We start from the raw sequence: 18,466 nt of genomic DNA on the forward strand, positions 1-18,466 counted from the left end.
CCACACTATGCTCTCACACATTTTTCCCATACTGTCCCCTCAGACTCAACCCCCATACTTACTTATAGCAGGTTATATGTTCATTTTGTTTCTATCTTAGGTTTTGTCTGTTAAATCGCCACAGTCTGAACATACTCTTGTACGTTGCATGTATACCAACTTATGCTCCCGCTTATTTCTTTGGTTTTGCTGTAGTTTTCTGTACTTTGTACAAACAGGGGTGCGGCTCCCTTTTTTGAGTTAAGCATTTCATCTATATACATAGCTTCCCATGGCCAGGTGTCTGACCATTCATTCCCAGTCCTACTCTGCCCTCATCTACATTGAGGCCATCTGACACTCGGTGAGGTTTTAATACTAGAGGATAGGATCTTCCTGATTGGGTTACATCTTGTCACAGCGGGATGACTTTTACGCTTTTTTGATAAAATGCAGTGTTTACTAATTACTATGCTATTTTTATGAATTAATATGTTACGAATCATGGTTCCATGCTCCCACCCGGTAATGGAGGTGGTCCGGTACTGTGCGTCTCCGGTCACAAGCGCCGCCATTGTCCTGACCCGGGAGGCGGAGTTACAATGCATGCAGTGAATCTGTCCCAATCTGGTGTAACATCTAGTTCTAGTGTTGTGTGATGTGTGAGGACACGGGACGCCGTGTCCCTTACTGATTTCTCTGCCCAGGGAAGATGGGATGCTATCTTCCCTGTTGCCAAGCAACACAGGATGGTGCTTTGTTTGACAATGAGCAATGGTGGGATTTTGTCCAGCCTGTGGTTGAAGCTAGCAGGGAGTGTCTGTCTGGGGATGATTGGGAAGTAGTCAACACCTGATCATTAGGCCGGCTATATAATCCTGCTCCCTGCTCAGTCCACTGTTGCTTATTGCAGTTTCCATGTGCTTGATGGTCTGTGGTGTTAGCATTAGGTTTTGCTATTACAGCAGGGTTTTCATATTTTTCTTTGGGTTACGCTTTCTGGGGTTCCAGCAGAGGTACTCACCTGATCCTAGACTGAGCACCAGCCGCGTCACCAGACACCAGCTGTCTGGCAACAGTGGGCCTGGAAAGGGCTTTGCCAAAAGTCCCCCTTCCATTTAATGGGAGCTGGGTGAAGAGTATTCCTGGTCCTCAAGGGCTCGCTTAGCTGGGCAGCTTGCGCCAAGTGCATCTGTGGCTGCGCCTTTGCTGGTTTGGTGGCAGTCTTTTGGGTCCCTTTTAGAAGCACATAACATATTATTATTTACTTCCTTACAGCAGGGTATATGCTCATTTTGTTTCTATCTTAGGTTTTGTTTGTTAAATGGCCACAGTGTGAACATGCTTTTATACATTGCATGTATACCCCTATACTGTCTCCTTACACTTTTCTCCCACACACGTTTCCCCCATACTGTCCCCTCACACTTTCCTCCATAATGTCCCCTCACATTTTTTTCCCCATAGTGTCCCCTCAAACATTCCACCCCCATACAGACACCTCCCATTTCCCCTCCATATTGTCCCCTTACAATATTCTTTCGCTATACTGTCTGCTCACACTGTACTCCCACATACTGTCCAACACACTTTCACCCCATACTGTTTCCTCACATTTTACTCCCCCCCCACTCATACTGTCAAAATTTCCTTCCTCATACTGTTCCCCAAAACTCCCCCGATACTTCCTCCTCACAGTTTTCTCCGCCATACTGTCGTCTCACAATTTTTTCCGTCATACTGCCCCTCAATTCTCCCCCAAAACTCATTTGTATCTTCAGCTGCATTGGATCATGTACCTTATTGTTGAACATCTTCCTCTGCAGCGCAGGATTGATGGCAGCAACATAATCAGATGATCAAGTCAACTGATGCTGCTGATGTCACCCTGAGCGATTTTGATAATCGGTCCAGAGAATGGGTGAATCTCACTTAGGGAGGCAGCAAAATGACGCCTGGGAGACACCTCAGAATGCCACATTAGGCAGCCCAATGGCATCTTTCTTGCTGGCTGTGTCCATAGCAAATGCCTCAACTGCCCTTCCTTAGGTACTCCAATACTACACACAATACTAGGTGGTTCTCCACATAAGATCCTTCTCTTTTGCCCAGAAATGAGAAAATGTCCAGAAGATCAGAAGATGTCTCATTTCTCTATTGGTCCCAATCCACAGGGGAAATGTGTAGCCAGAAGTCATGTCTAATGGTGATACCAACTTGTTACTGAGAGTTAGGCAGGTTTCCATTCAGAAATGGGTTTTCTTCATGAGATTCACATTAAATATTTCCTTTTTTTGTTTTTCTTTTGGCTAAACAGGTGAAATGAATTGCAAATACTGATGATGATACAAGTATTTTACAGTGTTTGTAGAAAGTGCTTATTTCCTTCAAATAAACCTACAAAAAGAACTTCACTAAAAAGCAAATTGGTTGAAACCTTTCCAATTACATGTTACTAGGACTGATCCTGTTATACATTGCTTGGTTTGTATGTTAGGGTCCTCTAATGTTTAACCAACTCCATGTGATTTACTTATAAATTATAGACTCATATTCAAGAGCGAATTTACTGTTGTGGTTTATTGATTACATTTTAACAAGTAAGGACCCAGCTGAGACCGCAGCTCACCAATAAAGTACTGAAATAATCGGAACATACCAGTTAAAAAAAATAAAACATGATACATTCTGAAAAGCAGCAATTACTTGCTCAGCATAAGGTTATAAAATATTAATCAGAAACATCCATAACTAGACTACTGTACATGGGATTAAACATTTCAACTATAGATTTCACATATTTATAAATCATCAGATTCTGGCACATCAGGATTGAAGATGATGTCAGAGGAGATTATAATGTGGGGGTTTTCAGATGACCACCCTTGAGGTGTTCTGTTAAAGGACTTTCTTGCCCTGATGGGGTCTATATTCATATCAAATGGAAGCGTGTTCAAAGAAAGCAGGTCAAAGTCTGGGATCTTGAAAGTGATCATCCTGGATGCTTTATCAAATCCTCCAAATGGAGTTGCCGCCCTGGTAACAAAACAAAAAAAAACCCTCTATATAAATCCTTATTTATAATAAGAGACAGTTATAGAAAAAAAGAAGAAACATTTAAGAGGTTCTATAGCTTTGACAACCTCTGGTCAAATATTGAGTCTCCCTGAACCAAAGTGGTGTTTTCTGTTACAAAACCTCTCAAAAATCAGAGCACATAAGAGGGGAAGCCATTGCATAAATGTCTGTATTTGTTACAGCAGTAGTACTCTCGTGCAATTATTTTTTTTATAGTTTAAAGAGATTCCTCCTAATCATGGGGGTCTGAACTTTTGGACCTCCTCTAATCGCTAGAACAAGGGGCTGCAACTAGTTACTCCCATTCAAGTGGAGTTCATTGAGTTCCATCAATGTTCTGAGAAATTAAAAGGACCAATTATACTAGTTATTGAGGATAGCTCCAGCAGTTGGAGAACTATCAGTATGAAATTTGCTGAACAATTGGGTAACATAATTTGCCCTTTTTATCTTATTTGCATCCAATGTTAACATTGCAGTCCTGGCTAAGATAATACGGGAAAGATTTAGGCTATGTGCACACGATGCAGAAATGCTCCAGATTTTTTCCTGAGCGTTTCTGCATCTCCCCTGGCAGAAAAAACGCATGCTGATTGTACATGCGGATTGTACATGCGGATTGTACATGCGGATTGTACATGCGTTTTTCCTGCCAGGGACATGCGGATGTGAAGCGTTCTTCACATGCGTTTCCGCATGCGGGTTGACAAGCACTTTCCAAGCGATTTTAGCATCACTTGGAAAGTGCTTGACAACTTGGTCACACTATATAAATCCATGCAAATGGCATGGATTTATATAGTGTGACCGAGAGAATGTCAAAAAATAAAAAATAAATCTATACTTACCTTCTGATGGCCCCCACAGTCTTGCTTCGCTCCGTCCTGGCTTGCCGGCAGCTCGTGGTACACTGCACTGAAGGACCTGCCGTCACATGACTATGACGTCAGCGCAGGTCCTTCAGTCCACCGCGATCTGCCGGCAAGGGAGGACAAGGAGACCAGGAGTCATCAGAAGGTAAATATAATATTTATTTTTTATCTCTTTTTTTTTACAGGTTCTATGGTACCCGGGTCCGGAGGAGAGTCTCCTCTTCTCCAGACCTAGGTACCATCCGCACATTGAAGCACATGGATTCTGCATCTACAGATCCAGTGATGCGGAATCCAAGCGTTTCAATGCTAGTTAATGGTGGCGAAAATGCAGCACTTCCGCAAAATAATTGGTAGTGCTGCGTATTTTTCCACAATGATAACCCGCAGCGGAAATTTCCGCAGCATGTGCACAGCACATACGGATTATCATTGGGGAACATGGCAGGCCTTCTACCATGCGTTTTTTAAACGTTTCTGCAGCGGAATTGCTGCTGTGGAAACGCTTAAAAAACGCATCGTGGGCACACAGCCTTAAAGGTAGTGTCATTCAAACCAATGAAGATTTTATTTGTTTCATCCAAGATACTCAGCCATATTAAATTCACAGGATTTGCTGCATCCAGCCCAAGAAAGGGATGTGCAATGAAAGAAAAATAATTCTGTATAATCTATTCTATAAACTATGAGAAAATCAAGAATTTATAAAAGAAATGCAGACATGCATATACATGATATATCTTGCTAGTCTGATATATTTCTAACTTTTGTGTATTTGACTCTATTAATGAAAACATTTATGTCTGTTATCAGGATTTTAGAAACTCAGCACAATTTAGTAATGATCCCTATTCATGTATATTATGGTACAGTCAGACCAATGGCGGGGATTCAGCATGCGGCCCCGTTTTTTAAATTGATTGCTAAAGCGAATCTGTCAACAGCTTTTTGCTATGCAATCAGAGACAGTATGATGTAGGGGCAGAGATTCCAGTGTTTTGTAATTTACTGGGCTGCTTGTTGCAGTTCTAATAAAATCAGTGTTTTATCACCAGGAGATGATCACTAGAGGACTAATTGTTTTGTGCCATGTAGTCTGCCTACTCTGTGTAATCCCGCCCCCACCACTGATTGGCAGCTATTTCTCTATGCATAGAATACAAAGAAAACTGCCAATCAGTGGTGTGGGCGGAGTTATACAGATCTCAGCATTTAGAGAACTGGTAGATCTGCAGAAGAGAAAACAGAGATTTTAAGAAAACTGACCCAAGCAGATTAGTAAGTGCAATCAGGTTCTCTGTCCCTATATAATGCTACTCTTAGATTACATAGCAAAAACCTGGTGATAAATTCCCTTTAAATGGCGCATAATTTTGCAGAGAAAGAGCTAGTACAATTGACCACATGGTTTTGCTTGTGAAAGAGCTGTTCTCCTGCCAAATCATGTGCCCGTTTATCAATTTTCTGAAAGGCACTGGCACTGCATGTATCTGGTCTAATCCTAAGAAGCCTGCAAATATATCATTATAGCGTGAGCTGATATGTAATCATTTTGGCAGTACACATTTTTTCATGTTCATATAATAGTAACATAGTAACATAATTTTAAGGTTGAAGGAAGACTAAGTCCATCTAGTTCAACCTATAGCCTAACATGTTGATCCAGAGGAAGACAAAAAAACAAAAAAAAAACTAAGATCCACATTTGGGAAAAAAATTCCTTCCTGACTCCATACGACAATCAGGCTAGTTCCCTGGATCAACGCCCTATCAAGGAATCTAATATATATAACCTGTAATATTATACTTTTCAAGAAAGGCATCCATGCCCTTCTTAAATTTTAGTAGTGAATCACTCATTACAACATCATGCGGCAGAGAGTTCCATAGTCTCACTGCTCTTACAGTAAAGAATCCCCGTCTGTGATTATGATTAAAACTTCCTTCCTCCAGAACTAGAAGATGCCCCCTTGTCCCTGTCTCAGCTCTCAGAGTAAAAAGATCAGTAGAAAGGTCTTTGTACTGTCCCCTCATATACTTGTACACAGTAATAAGATCACCCCTAAGCCTTCTTTTTTCCAAACTAAATGACCCCAAGTGTAATAACCTGTCTTGGTATTGCAGACCCCCCAGTCCTCTAATAACCTTGGTCGCTCTTCTCTGCACCCGCTCTAGTTCAGCTATGTCTTTCTTATACACCGGAGACCAGAACTGTACACAGTATTCTAAGTGTGGTCGCACTAGTGCCTTGTATAGAGGTAAAATTATGTTCTCCTCATGAGCATCTATGCCTCTTTTAATGCTTCCCATTATTTTATTTGCCTTTGCAGCAGCTGCCTGACACTGGCCACCAAACCACTGAGCTTGTCGTCCACCAATACACCCAGGTCTTTTTCAGTGACAGTTTTGCCCAGTGTTTTACAATTAAGCATATAATTATACATTTTATTTCCTCTGCCCAAGTGCATTACCTTACATTTATCCCCATTAAAGCTCATTTGCCATTTATCAGCCCAAGCTTCTAGTTTACATAGATCCTCCTGTAATATAAAATTGTCCTCCTCTGTATTGATTACCTTGCAGAGTTTAGTGTCATCTGCAAATATTGAAATATTACTCTGTATGCTCCCTACAAGGTCATTAATAAATATGTTAAAAAGAAGCAGGCCCAATACTGACCCCTGTGGTACCCCACTGTTAACTGAGACCCAGTCTGAGTGTTTTCCATTAATAACCACCCTTTGTTTCCTATCACTGAGTCAGTTCTTAACCCACTTACATATATTTTCCCCTATCCCCATTGTTCTCATTTTATATATTAACCTTTTGGGTCGAACCGTATTAAAAGCTTTTGAAAAGTCCATATACACAACATCCACTGCATTTCCTTGGTCCAGTCCGGAACTTGCCTCCTCATAAAAGCTGATAAAATTAGTTTGACAGGAACGGCCCCTCGTAAACCCATATTGATATTGGGTCATGAGGTTATTCTTCTTCAGATATTCTAGTATAGCATCTCTTAGGAAACCCTCCAGGATTTTACCCACAATAGAGGTTAAGCTTATTGTCCTATAATTTCCAAGTTCGGTTTTTGTCCCCTTTTTGAATATAGGCACCACATTTGCTATACGCCAGTTCTGTGGTACAGTCCCTGTTATTATGGAATCTTTAAAGATTAAAAATAATGGTCTATCTATGACGTTACTTAATTCCTGCAGTACTCGTGGGTGTATTCCATCAGAGCCCAGGGATTTGTCAACTTTAGTTATTTTTAGACGCCGCTGTACTTCCTGCTGGGTTAAGCAAGTGACATTTAATGGAGAATTTTTGTTATCACTGATCATGTTTTCTGTCATGCGATTTTCTTGTGTAAATATTGTTGAAAAAAAATCATTTAGCATATTGGCTTTCTCCTCATCCTCATCCTCATCCACCATTTCACCCAGACTATTTTTGAGGGGGCCAACACTATCATTTTTGTAGTTTCTTACTATTTATGTAGTTAAAGAATATTTTGGGATTATTTTTACTTTCTCTGGCAATGAGTCTCTCTGTCTCAATCTTTGCTGCCTTGATTTGGTTTTTACAGAATTTATTTAATTTTCTGTATTTATTTAATGCCTCATCACTACCTACTTGCTTTAGTTCTCTAAATGCTTTCTTTTTGTCACTTATTGCGCCCCTTACAGCTCTATTTAGCCATAGTGGTTTCCTCCTATTTCTTGCATGTTTACTCTCATAGGGTATATTGGGCACAGGTCCTATTTAGGATGCTAATAAATGTCTCCCATTTGCTTTGTGTAGTTTTATGTCTCAGAATATTGTCCCAGTTTATTGCACTAAGATCATCTCTCAACCGTTGGAAATTTGCCTTCCTGAAGTTTAGTGTCCTTGTAACCCCTCTACTAGACATCTTATTAAAGGTTACATGAAAACTTATTATTTTGTGATCACTATTACCCAAGTGACCCCCCAACTCGTATATTTGATATGCGGTCTGGCCTGTTGGTTAATATTAGGTCTAGCAGTGCCCCCTTTCTTGTTGGGTCCTGAACCAGTTGTGAAAGGTAATTGTCTCTCATAGTTGTCAAAAACCTATTACCTTTGCTGGAACTACAGGTTTCTGTAGTAATGTAATGTATTTCAGGGTAGTTAAAATTCCCCATAATAATGACTTCTCCTTGAGTCGCTGCTTCATCTATTTGCTTTATGAGGATATTCTCTGCTGCTTCCATTATTTTTGGAGACTTATAACAAACCCCTATCAGTAATTTATTATTTCCCCCCCTCCCCTTCTCTCCACCCACAGGGACTCTACATTTTCATTAGATTCACATATATTCTCACGCAAGATGGGTTTTAAGGATGATTTTACATATAAACAGCCCCCCCTCGCTTGTTTGTACGGTCATTTCTGAACAGACTATAGCCCTGTAAATTAACTGCCCAGTCATGGCTCTCATCCAGCCATGTCTTAGATATCCCCACCATGTCATAATTATTTTCCAATAAAATTAATTCTAATTCCTCCATTTTGTTGGTGAGCCTTCTGGCATTAGTGTACATGCATTTTATGTATCTCTCTGTACCTCTATTCCTTCTTACTATATTGAGTTTTCTAACCCCACCCCCAATTTCTTTATTTGTGCCCAGGTCACTATCTGCACTATCTTCCCCACCTATAAAATGTATACCCACCCCAATCTCTAGTTTAAACACTCCTCCAACCTTCTAGCCATTTTCTCCCCCAGCAAAGCTGCACCCTCCCCATTGAGGTACAGCCCGTCCCTAGCGTAGAACCTGTAGCCAACTGAGAAGTCGGCCTAGTTCTCCAGGAACCCAAACCCCTCCTTCCTCCACCAATTTCTGAGCAACTTATTTATCTCCCTTATCTCCCATTGCCTCTCTGGCGTGGCACGTGGTACAGGCAGTATTTCAGAGAATGCCACCTTGGAGGTCCTTGCTTTAAGCTTGCAGCCTAATTCCCTGAAATCATCTTTAAGGACCTTCCACCTACCTCTAACTTTGTCATTTGTGCCAATGTGCACCATGACCGCTGGGTCCTCACCAGCCCCTTCCAGTAATCTGTCAACCCGATCAGCGATGTGTCGGACTCAAGCGCCAGGTAGGCAGCATACTGTTCGACAATCCCTGTCTTTGTGACAGATTGTCCTTTCTGTTTTCCTAATAATTGAGTCCCCCACTACCAGCACCTCCCTGGCCTGCCCTTCTCTCCTATTTCCCCCCTTACTGGAGCTGACACTCCTCCGGCTTTCAGAGGACATGCCTAACTGCACCAGTGCTACCCCTGTACTGACACTCCCCTCATCTGCCAACTTTGCAAACTTATTGGGGTGTGCCAGATCAGGACTAACCTCTCTGGCACTCTTCCCTCTACCCCCTCTTCTAACTGTCACCCAGCTAGCAGCCTCACTGTCCTGCAGCTCCCTGCTACTGCCCTCCCCCACATCTACCCCAGAGAGCAGCTGACTCCTTTCCATATTGTCTATAGATCTCAGTGTTGCCAGCTGCTCATTTAGATCCAGTGCCAGGGCTTCCAAACGCACAACATGCTCACATCTCGCACAGCAGTATGCACCCACGACCAGCTGTTCAAGGATTGCATACTTGTGGCAAGATGTACACTGGATAGCATTGTCAATAATGGAGCTCATTTCCTAATGGGGATTGCACTAGACAGAAATGTTAAGTAAAAAGAAATGTAAAGAATTAATAAAATACAGACTGCAATTCAGTCCAAATTCCTCCCTTCCAAACTCCCTGAATCCAAAGTCACTGAATCACAAGGCATACACTTACCTCCGTTTGCACTCACGCTCCGATCATGCTCAGCTCGTTCAAACTCGCTAAAGAAGAAGATTTAAAGAGTTTTTTTTTTCCCCCCTTTAGCAGCAATCCAACCTACAGCTCAATGCACTTCCAAAAGTAAAAAAATAATAATGTTTCATAGTATCCAGTGTGAGTAAAGAAAAAAAAAACAATTTGCCATGAATTGTTCATCTGCAACTCTTTATGTCTTTTGTATTATTTTAATCTCAGGAGGTTATTTAGATCAGTGTTCCCCAACTCCAGTTGTCAAGGCCCACTAACAGATCATGTTTTCAGGATTTCCTTAGTATTGCTCAGGTGATAATTCCATCACCTTCACAGGCAATAAATGCATCACCTGTGCAATACTAAGGAATTCCTGAAAACATGATCTGTTAGTGGGCCTTGAGGACTGGAGTTGGGGAACTCTGATTTACATGATATCATAATACAGTGTTTGAAGGTGTTTATCTACAATACAGTTATATGAAAAAGTTTGGGCACTTCTATTAATCTTAAGCTTAATGTTTTATAAAAATTGGTGTTTTTGCAACAGCTGTTTCAGTTTGATATATGTAATAACTGTTGGACACAGTAATGTTTCTGCCTTGAAATGAGGTTTATTGTACTAACAGAAAATGTGCAATCTGCATTCAAACAAAATTTGACAGGTGCATAAGTATGGGCACCCTTATCATTTTCTTGTTTTAAATACTCCTACCTACTTTTTACTGACTTACTAAAGCACTTTTTTTGGTTTTGTAACCTCATTGAGCTTTGAACTTCATAGCCAGGTGTATGCAATCATGAGAAAAGCTACTTAAAGTGGCCACTTGCAAGTTGTTCTCCTGTTTGTATCTGCTCTGAAGAGTGGCATCATGGGCTCCTCAAAACAACTGTCAAATGATCTGAAAACAAAGATTATTCAACATAGTTGTTCAGGGGAAGGATACAAAAAGTTGTCTCAGAGATTTAACCTGTCAGTTTCCACTGTGAGGAACATAGTAAGGAAATGGAAGAACACAGGGACAGTTCTTGTTAAGGCCAGAAGTGGCAGGCCAAGAAAAACATCAGAAAGGCAGAGAAGAAGAATGGTGAGATCAGTCAAGGACAATCCTCAGACCACTTCCAGAGAGCTGCAGCATCAACTTGCTGCCGATGGTGTCACTGTGCATCGGTCAACTATACAACGCACTTTGCACAAGGAGAAGCTGTATGGGAGAGTGATGCGAAAGAAGCCGTTTCTGCAAGCACGCCACAAACAGAGTCGGCTGAGGTATGCAAAAGCACATTTGGAGAAGCCAATTTCTTTTTGGAAGAAGGTCCTGTGGACTGATGAAACCAAGGTTGAGTTGTTTGGTCATACAAAAAGGCGTTATGCATGGCGGCAAAAAAACACAGCATTCCAAGAAAAACACTTGCTACCCACAGTAAAATTTGGTGGAGGTTCCATCATGCTTTGGGGCTGTGTGGCCAATGCCGGCATCGGGAATCTTTTTAAAGTTGAGGGACGCATGGATTCCACTCAGTATCAGCAGATTCTTGACAATAATGTTCAAGAATCAGTGATAAAGTTGAAGTTACGCAGGGGATGGATCTTTCAGCAAGACAATGATCCAAAACACCGCTCCAAATCTACTCAGGCATTCATGCAGAGGAACAATTACAATGTTCTGGAATCGCCATCCCAGTCCCCAGACCTGAATATCATTGAACATCTGTGGGATCATTTGAAGAGGGCTGTCCATGCTCGGCGACCATCAAACTTAACTGAACTGGAATTGTTTTGTAAAGAGGAATGGTCAAAAATACCTTCATCCAGGATCCAGGAACTCATTACAAGCTATAGGAAGCGACTAGAGGCTGTTATTTTTGCAAAAGGAGGATCTACTAAATATTAAAGTCACTTTTCTGGTGAGGTGCCCATACTTATGCACCTGTCAAATTTTGTTTGAATGCAGATTGCACATTTTCTGTTAGTACAATAAACCTAATTTCAAGGCAGAAACATTACTGTGTCCAACAGTTATTACATATATCAAACTGAAATAGCTGATGCAAAAACACCAATTTTTATAAAACAATAAGCTTAAGATTAATAGGGGTGCCCAAACTTTTTCATATAACTGTATATTACTGTCCACATGAAGCCACAACACTATGGGCGCAGTCAGATGGCGGTATAGCACGGATGACGCTCACATTGCAATGCTCGGATTGGCTGTCCATGGCAATGCTCTCCTGACCTGAGCGTGACAGCATGTATTTCTATAATACTGATAATGCAACCCTTCTGTAGCTATATTGGCGTGTGTGGGGGAAGGTACTTCCCACAGGCGCCAGAAAGTGCCGACTCATAATACACATATTCAATGAGAAAAAAGAGTTATAACGGCATAAAAAATATAAATTTTATTACATCATTGATCAATATAAAAATATACAAACAATGGTAGAGATAAAGGTATAGTAGCAATAACCACCGATGTAAATGATCCTATGTATAGATAGAGCTCATATATTCCACAGAAAATGGGTAAAAAAGAGTATAGCCTAGCCACATTAAATAACAGATATTTGGGTCAGTCTTGGACTTAATGTATAGATTACTGATATAGGTAAAATAAGTGACTTAGAATTAAGACTAATGAATTACCCATGTGCTATACGAGTATTAATACATAGCAAGAAAGAGATATCTATTACGAATAAATTACCTACTGTATGTGCTACACAAATATTAGTACATAGCACAAGAAAGGTATCTATAATGAGTTAGGCAATTTATCGTTGGTCTTACCAGGTGAGCGGCCAAATAGACACCAGCGGTTGTGAAAGCGCAATGGCGTGCCCCGATGCGCGTTTCGCGGCTACCAGGGGCCGCTTCCTCAAGGGGAATGAGAAGAGACCGGGGAACAGATCTATTAAACCCCATGGTGTCGGTCACGTGTGGCCTCATGTGACCGATCACATGGGGTGTATCAAGGCGGGGCCTGATACCAGTACATGGCGCGTGCGCCGCCACACCAGCTCAGTGCCTGAGCGCCTGCGTGCGCACCAGCCCCGCAAAGACAGCCGGGCGCACGCACCAGCAGCAGAGGCAGCGAAGCATTGCGCACCACATCACTATGTGCTAACATACCCGGTGAGTGGAGAACAGTTGCGAGGCATATTGAAAACAGCTAATTAATAAATACATATGAAAAAAGAACATGTTGTAACAACGTATGTGGTCATCAAGTCTTGTCCAATGTTATATTTCTGTTTTGCCCCGCAGATGGTCAGTCCTCCGTTTTTCAAAGAAATTCTTGTTTTATCCAGGTCAGTTAAAGGCACATACAGACAATATGGCAGCGGTCCGGTCCTCGATACATATAATAAAAACTGAAAAAAGTGCAATGAATAAAAGCAATAGGGAGAAAATCCCAAAGTACAGGTTAAAACCAAGAAACGTCAATGCAATAGAAAATTTAGGAAGGGGGGGGGGGAGAAAGGAGGGGGAGGAAGATTTTTTCTTTTTTGGAGAAGCCCATATTGATAATCACTCGAATAGGATAGAATCACAGGAAAGAAGAGAATGATAAGGATTCATTTAAGCCTTCTGGTGATAGGGTACCCAGCGTAACGATCCACTTGGCCTCTACTTGGGCCAAGATTTTCCTTACATTGCCCCCCCGGGCACCCATATGAATTACATCAATTCCACAAATTTTTAAGCCCCCAGGATCGCAATTGTGAACTATCCTGAAGTGCCTAGGGATAGTCTTCAGTTCTGCAACTTCGGCCACCGTCCTGGCCACACCAATGTCCCGCACATGCTCACGCACACGTACCCGGAGTTCTCGAGATGTAAGTCCAATGTAGATCAATGAGCAATCACATGTTGCGTAGTAGATTACATTGCTGGTACTGCAGGAGATGTGGTGTCTAATATTGAATTCTCTTTTGCCATCCGAGGACGTAAACGTGGTGCAGCGTAGGACATTGGTGCAGGCACAACAGTGGCCGCAACGGAACATCCCCAATGTGGGGCCATGGGAGCCATGGGATTGGATTTCACTGGAATATAGTGGCTGGAGACCAAGATATCCTTTAAATTATTGGATCGTCTGGGGGTCATAAGGGGATAGTTCCCAAGAATTGGTCCCAGGGAGGTATCGGTCGTCAAGATGTCCCAATGTTTGATCACTATTTTTCTCATGTTCTCCCACTCATGGTTATAGGTAGATATACACTGTGTGCAGAATTATTAGGCAAGCTGTATTTTAGAGGATTTTTTTTATTATTGATCAACAACTATGTTCTCAATCAACCCAAAAGACTCATAAGTATCCAAGCTTAATATTTTTGGAAGTTGGAGTGTTTTTTTTTAGATTTGGCTATCTTAGGAGGATATCTGTTTGTGCAGGTAATTATTACTGTGCAGAATTAAATAAAAACCAAATATAATCCCATCTCACTTGTTTATTTTCACCAGGTAAACGAATATCAGTGCACAAAATTTAGAAAAAAACATTTCTGACATGCAAAAACAAAAACCAAAAAAATTAGTGATCAATATAGCCACCTTTCTTTATGATGACACTCAACAGCCTTCCATCCATAGATTCTGTCAGTTGCTTGATCTGTTTTCGATCAACATTGCGTGCAGCAGCCACCACAGCCTCCCAGACACTGTTCCGAGAGGTGTACTGTTTTCCCTCCCTGTAAATCTCACATTTTATGATGGACCACAGGTTCTCTATGGGGTTCAGATCAGGTGAACAAGGGGGCCATGTCATTATTTTTTCTTCTTTTAGACCTTTACTGGCCAGCCACGCTGTGGAGTAGTTGGATGCATTTGATGGAGCATTGTCCTGCATGAAAATCATGTTTTTCTTGAAAGATACCGACTTCTTCCTGTACCACTGCTTGAAGAAGTTGTCTTCCAGAAACTGGCAGTAGGTCTGCTAGTTGAGCTTCACTCCATCCTCAACCCGAAAAGGTCCCACAAGTTCATCTTTGATGATACCAGCCCATACCAGTACCCCACCTCCACCTTGCTGGCGTCTGAGTCGGAGTGGACCTCTCTGCCCTTTAGAGATCCAGCCTCTGGGCCATCCATCTTGCCCATCAAGAGTCACTCTCATTTCATCAGTCCATAAAACTTTTGAAAAATCAGTCTTAAGATATTTCTTGGCCCATTCTTGACGTTTTATCTTATGCTTCTTGTTCAAAGGTGGTCGTTTTTCAGCCTTCCTTACCTTGGCCATGTCCCTGAGTATCGCACACCTTGTGCATTTTGATACTCCAGTAACGTTGCAGCTCTGAAACATGGCAAAACTGGTGGCGAATGGCATCTTGGCAGCTTCACGCTTGATTTTCCTCAATTCATGGGCAGATATTTTGCGCCTATTTTGGCCAACATGCTTCTTGTGACCCTGTTGGCTATTTGCCATGAAACGCTTGATTGTTCGGTGATCACGCTTCAAATGTTTGGAAATTTCAAGACTGCTGCATCCCTCTGCAAGACATCTCACAATTTTGGACTTTTCAGAGCCCGTCAAATCTCTCTTCTGACCCATTTTGCCAAAGGAAAGGAAGTTGCCTAATAATTAAACACCTTATATATGGTGTTGATGTCATTAGTCAACACCCCTCCTCGTTACAGAGATGCACATCACCAGATTTACTTAATTGGTAGTTGGCTCTCAAGCCTATGCAGCTTGGAGTAGGACAACATGTATAAAAAGTATCATGTGATCAAAATACTCATTTACCTAATAATTCTGCACACAGTGTATAGCGTATCTTCTTCTGCCCAAAATCAAAATTATTTTGTTTATTAGGGTATAATAGATGGTTTCTTGGGGTTCGTCTTATTCGGTCATAGCCCTTCTTTATGCATCTTTTGCTATAACCACGTGATTCAAATCTGTTCCTCAGGTCAGTGGCGTGCTATTCAAATTTAAGGTCTGAAGAGCAGATCCGTCTCGCCCTCAGGAATTGTCCAACTGGGACGGCCCTGATAGTTGTTGGATGATGTGCGCTTGTGGCATGAATGAGGGAATTGACTGATGTCGGTTTCCTATATATGTCTGTCTGGAGGTGCCCGGCGCTGTCCACCCCAAGACAGACATCCAAAAACTCAATCTTACGTTTATCATATTTGTATGTCAACCTAATTCCCCCCATATTAGAGTTTAGATCACAATTGCGATCCTGGGGGCCTAAAAATTTGTGGAATTGATGTAATTCATATGGGTGCCCAGGGGGGGCAATGTAAGGAAAATCTTGGCCCAAGTAGAGGCCAAGTAGATCGTTACGCTGGGTACCCTATCACCAGAAGGCTTAAATGAATCCTTATCATTCTCTTCTTTCCTGTGATTCTATCCTATTCGAGTGATTATCAATATGGGCTTCTCCAAAAAAGAAAAAAAAAATCTCTGCGGGGCTGGTGCGCACGCGGGCGCTCAGGCACTGTTTGTGCCGCGCGTCCGCGGGTGCGCACTGGCTCCAGACGGCCTGGGCGGGCGGCTGGGGTGGGTGCGGCGGCTCACGCGCCATGTACTGGCATCAGGCCCCGCCTTGATACACCCCATGTGATCAGTCACGTGAGGCCACACGTGACCGACACCATGGGGTTTAATAGATCCGTTCCCCCGTCTCTTCTCATTCCTCTTGAGGAAGCGGCCCTTGGTGGCCGCGAAACACGCGTCGGGGCACGCCATTGCGCTTTAACAACCGCTGGTGTCTATTTGGCCGCTCACCTGGTAAGACCAACGATGAATTGCCTAACTCGTTATAGATACCTTTCTTGTGCTATGTACTAATATTTGTGTAGCACATAGGTAATTTATTCGTAATAGATATCTCTTTCTTGCTATGTATTAATACTCGTATAGCACATGGGTAATTCATTAGTCTTAATTCTAAGTCATTTATTTTAACTATATCAGTAATCTATACATTAAGTCCAAGACTGACCCAAATATCTGTTATTTAATGTGGCTAGGCTATACTCTTTTTTACCCATTTTCTGTGGAATATATGAGCTCTATCTATACATAGGATCATTTACACCGGTGGTTATTGCTGCTATCCCTATGCACTTTATCTCTACCATTGTTTGTATATTTTTATATTGATCAATGATGAAATAAAATTTATATTTTTTATGCCGTTATAACTCTTTTTTTCTCATTGAATATGAGCATGTATTTCTATGCATCTGGCCAGGAGATCCGCTGGCCAGTCCGTGCACTGTGATACAATCATCGTCCGTGTTATATGGCTGTCAGGACTTCACTCTGGACCTAAATTTCCCTAGCTCTATCACAGCTGCAATCCGTGAACTAGTATAGAGTTACTGTATTGAGGTTAGTATATTCTGATAGATATACAACCAAATAAGCAATTAAAAGTAGCTCATAGTCTCCCCAACATGTTTCACCTAGATAAGCATCATCAGGGGATATAATGTATAGATGTACAGTATATATGATGTATATATGATTATAGCCTGATGACACCTATCTGAGTGAACATGTTGGGGAAACTATGAGCTACTTTTAACTGCCTGTGTGGTTATATACGTATCAGAATATACGGTACTTACCTCAATAGCTCTATACTAGATCATGGATTGCTGCCGTGGTATAGTCTAGGGAAATTTAAATCCAGAGTGAAGTCCTGACAGTTAAGGAAATAGTTTATAGACAGATAAAACCTTATATTAAAATAGACAGTAATATATAACCGCATCTATGCTTTTAATATTTGGACTTATTTCAAATGCTATTAATTTAAATAATAAAAATCAAGTTTTATTTACAATCCCTAAAATAGGGTCCTTTTGCTCCTAGGGGTAATTTGTTAATAAAAATTGGTTCATCCCTATAGAATTTGTTTCACACAATGGTAGCCTACCATATTACTACATGGCTCCCTATTTGACTTTATTTCAATCCTTTAAGAAATATGTGAACACTACTACTCTACTGGACAAACCATTATTTCCAATATATCTATACTTACCTCTTGGACCAGCATTGCTCCTCCGCTCTCAACCCTGTGTTCCTGACCAGTCATAAATAATGGTACATGGCCAATGCAGCCAATCTGTACATTTTTGCCCAATCAGAAAAATAGTGTTCAATCTTTTATGCTTTTTTTTAATTATTTTTAGACAGAGAATGTAGAGATATGACAACAAGGCTCGGTGGGGATGGAACAAAATACTCCTTAGCATCAGTGTCTGTCAGCACAAGGTAGAAGAGATTTCTTGTGCTGAAGGAGAAATCTGAACAGGGATGAAGCTGTTCTTGTACATGAGAGTAAGAGAAAGCAATAGCCCCCTGAGCCCATAGGAATCACACATATCATGTATTACTTGGAGGGATGCATGTTTTTTGATCTGGCTCTAGAACTACTCATCAGAACATTTTATTTTACACACATAACTCTGAATTATTATTATTATTATTATTATTATTATTAATAATTTAAAAAATATTGTTAATGTGCAGAAATATTATATTTTATGTATTATGGGAAACAAATGTGGGAAAAAATAAATATAATTTGAACATCATCTTGCTATTAAGTTCAGCACTAATATTTCATATTTGATATTTCTGCTGCCAAATCTTCACTTCTCTCCATGAGTCAGTCTGGAAGTGACATCACAGCATCTAATACTTATTTCCAACAGCTGTTCATAAAACCTT

At 41.2% G+C, this 18,466-nt stretch overlaps 1 protein-coding gene across 1 annotated transcript in view; it reads right to left on the bottom strand.

Annotated features, from left to right (window-relative positions):
* Positions 1–2,555: 2,555 nt before the first annotated feature.
* Positions 2,556–18,466, bottom strand: part of MYOZ2 (myozenin 2) — a 143,856-nt gene continuing 127,945 nt past the window's right edge. Inside the window, exon 6 of the mRNA XM_073655423.1 lies at positions 2,556–3,015. Within this exon, the coding sequence (XP_073511524.1) occupies positions 2,781–3,015 (235 nt within the window). The 3' untranslated portion in view covers positions 2,556–2,780. The remainder of the gene's footprint in view (positions 3,016–18,466) is intronic.

This window comes from Phyllobates terribilis, unplaced genomic scaffold (assembly GCF_046119375.1).
Source record: "Phyllobates terribilis strain yellow unplaced genomic scaffold, ASM4611937v1 Scaffold_1__5_contigs__length_1240528914, whole genome shotgun sequence".
Taxonomy (NCBI): domain Eukaryota; kingdom Metazoa; phylum Chordata; class Amphibia; order Anura; family Dendrobatidae; genus Phyllobates; species Phyllobates terribilis.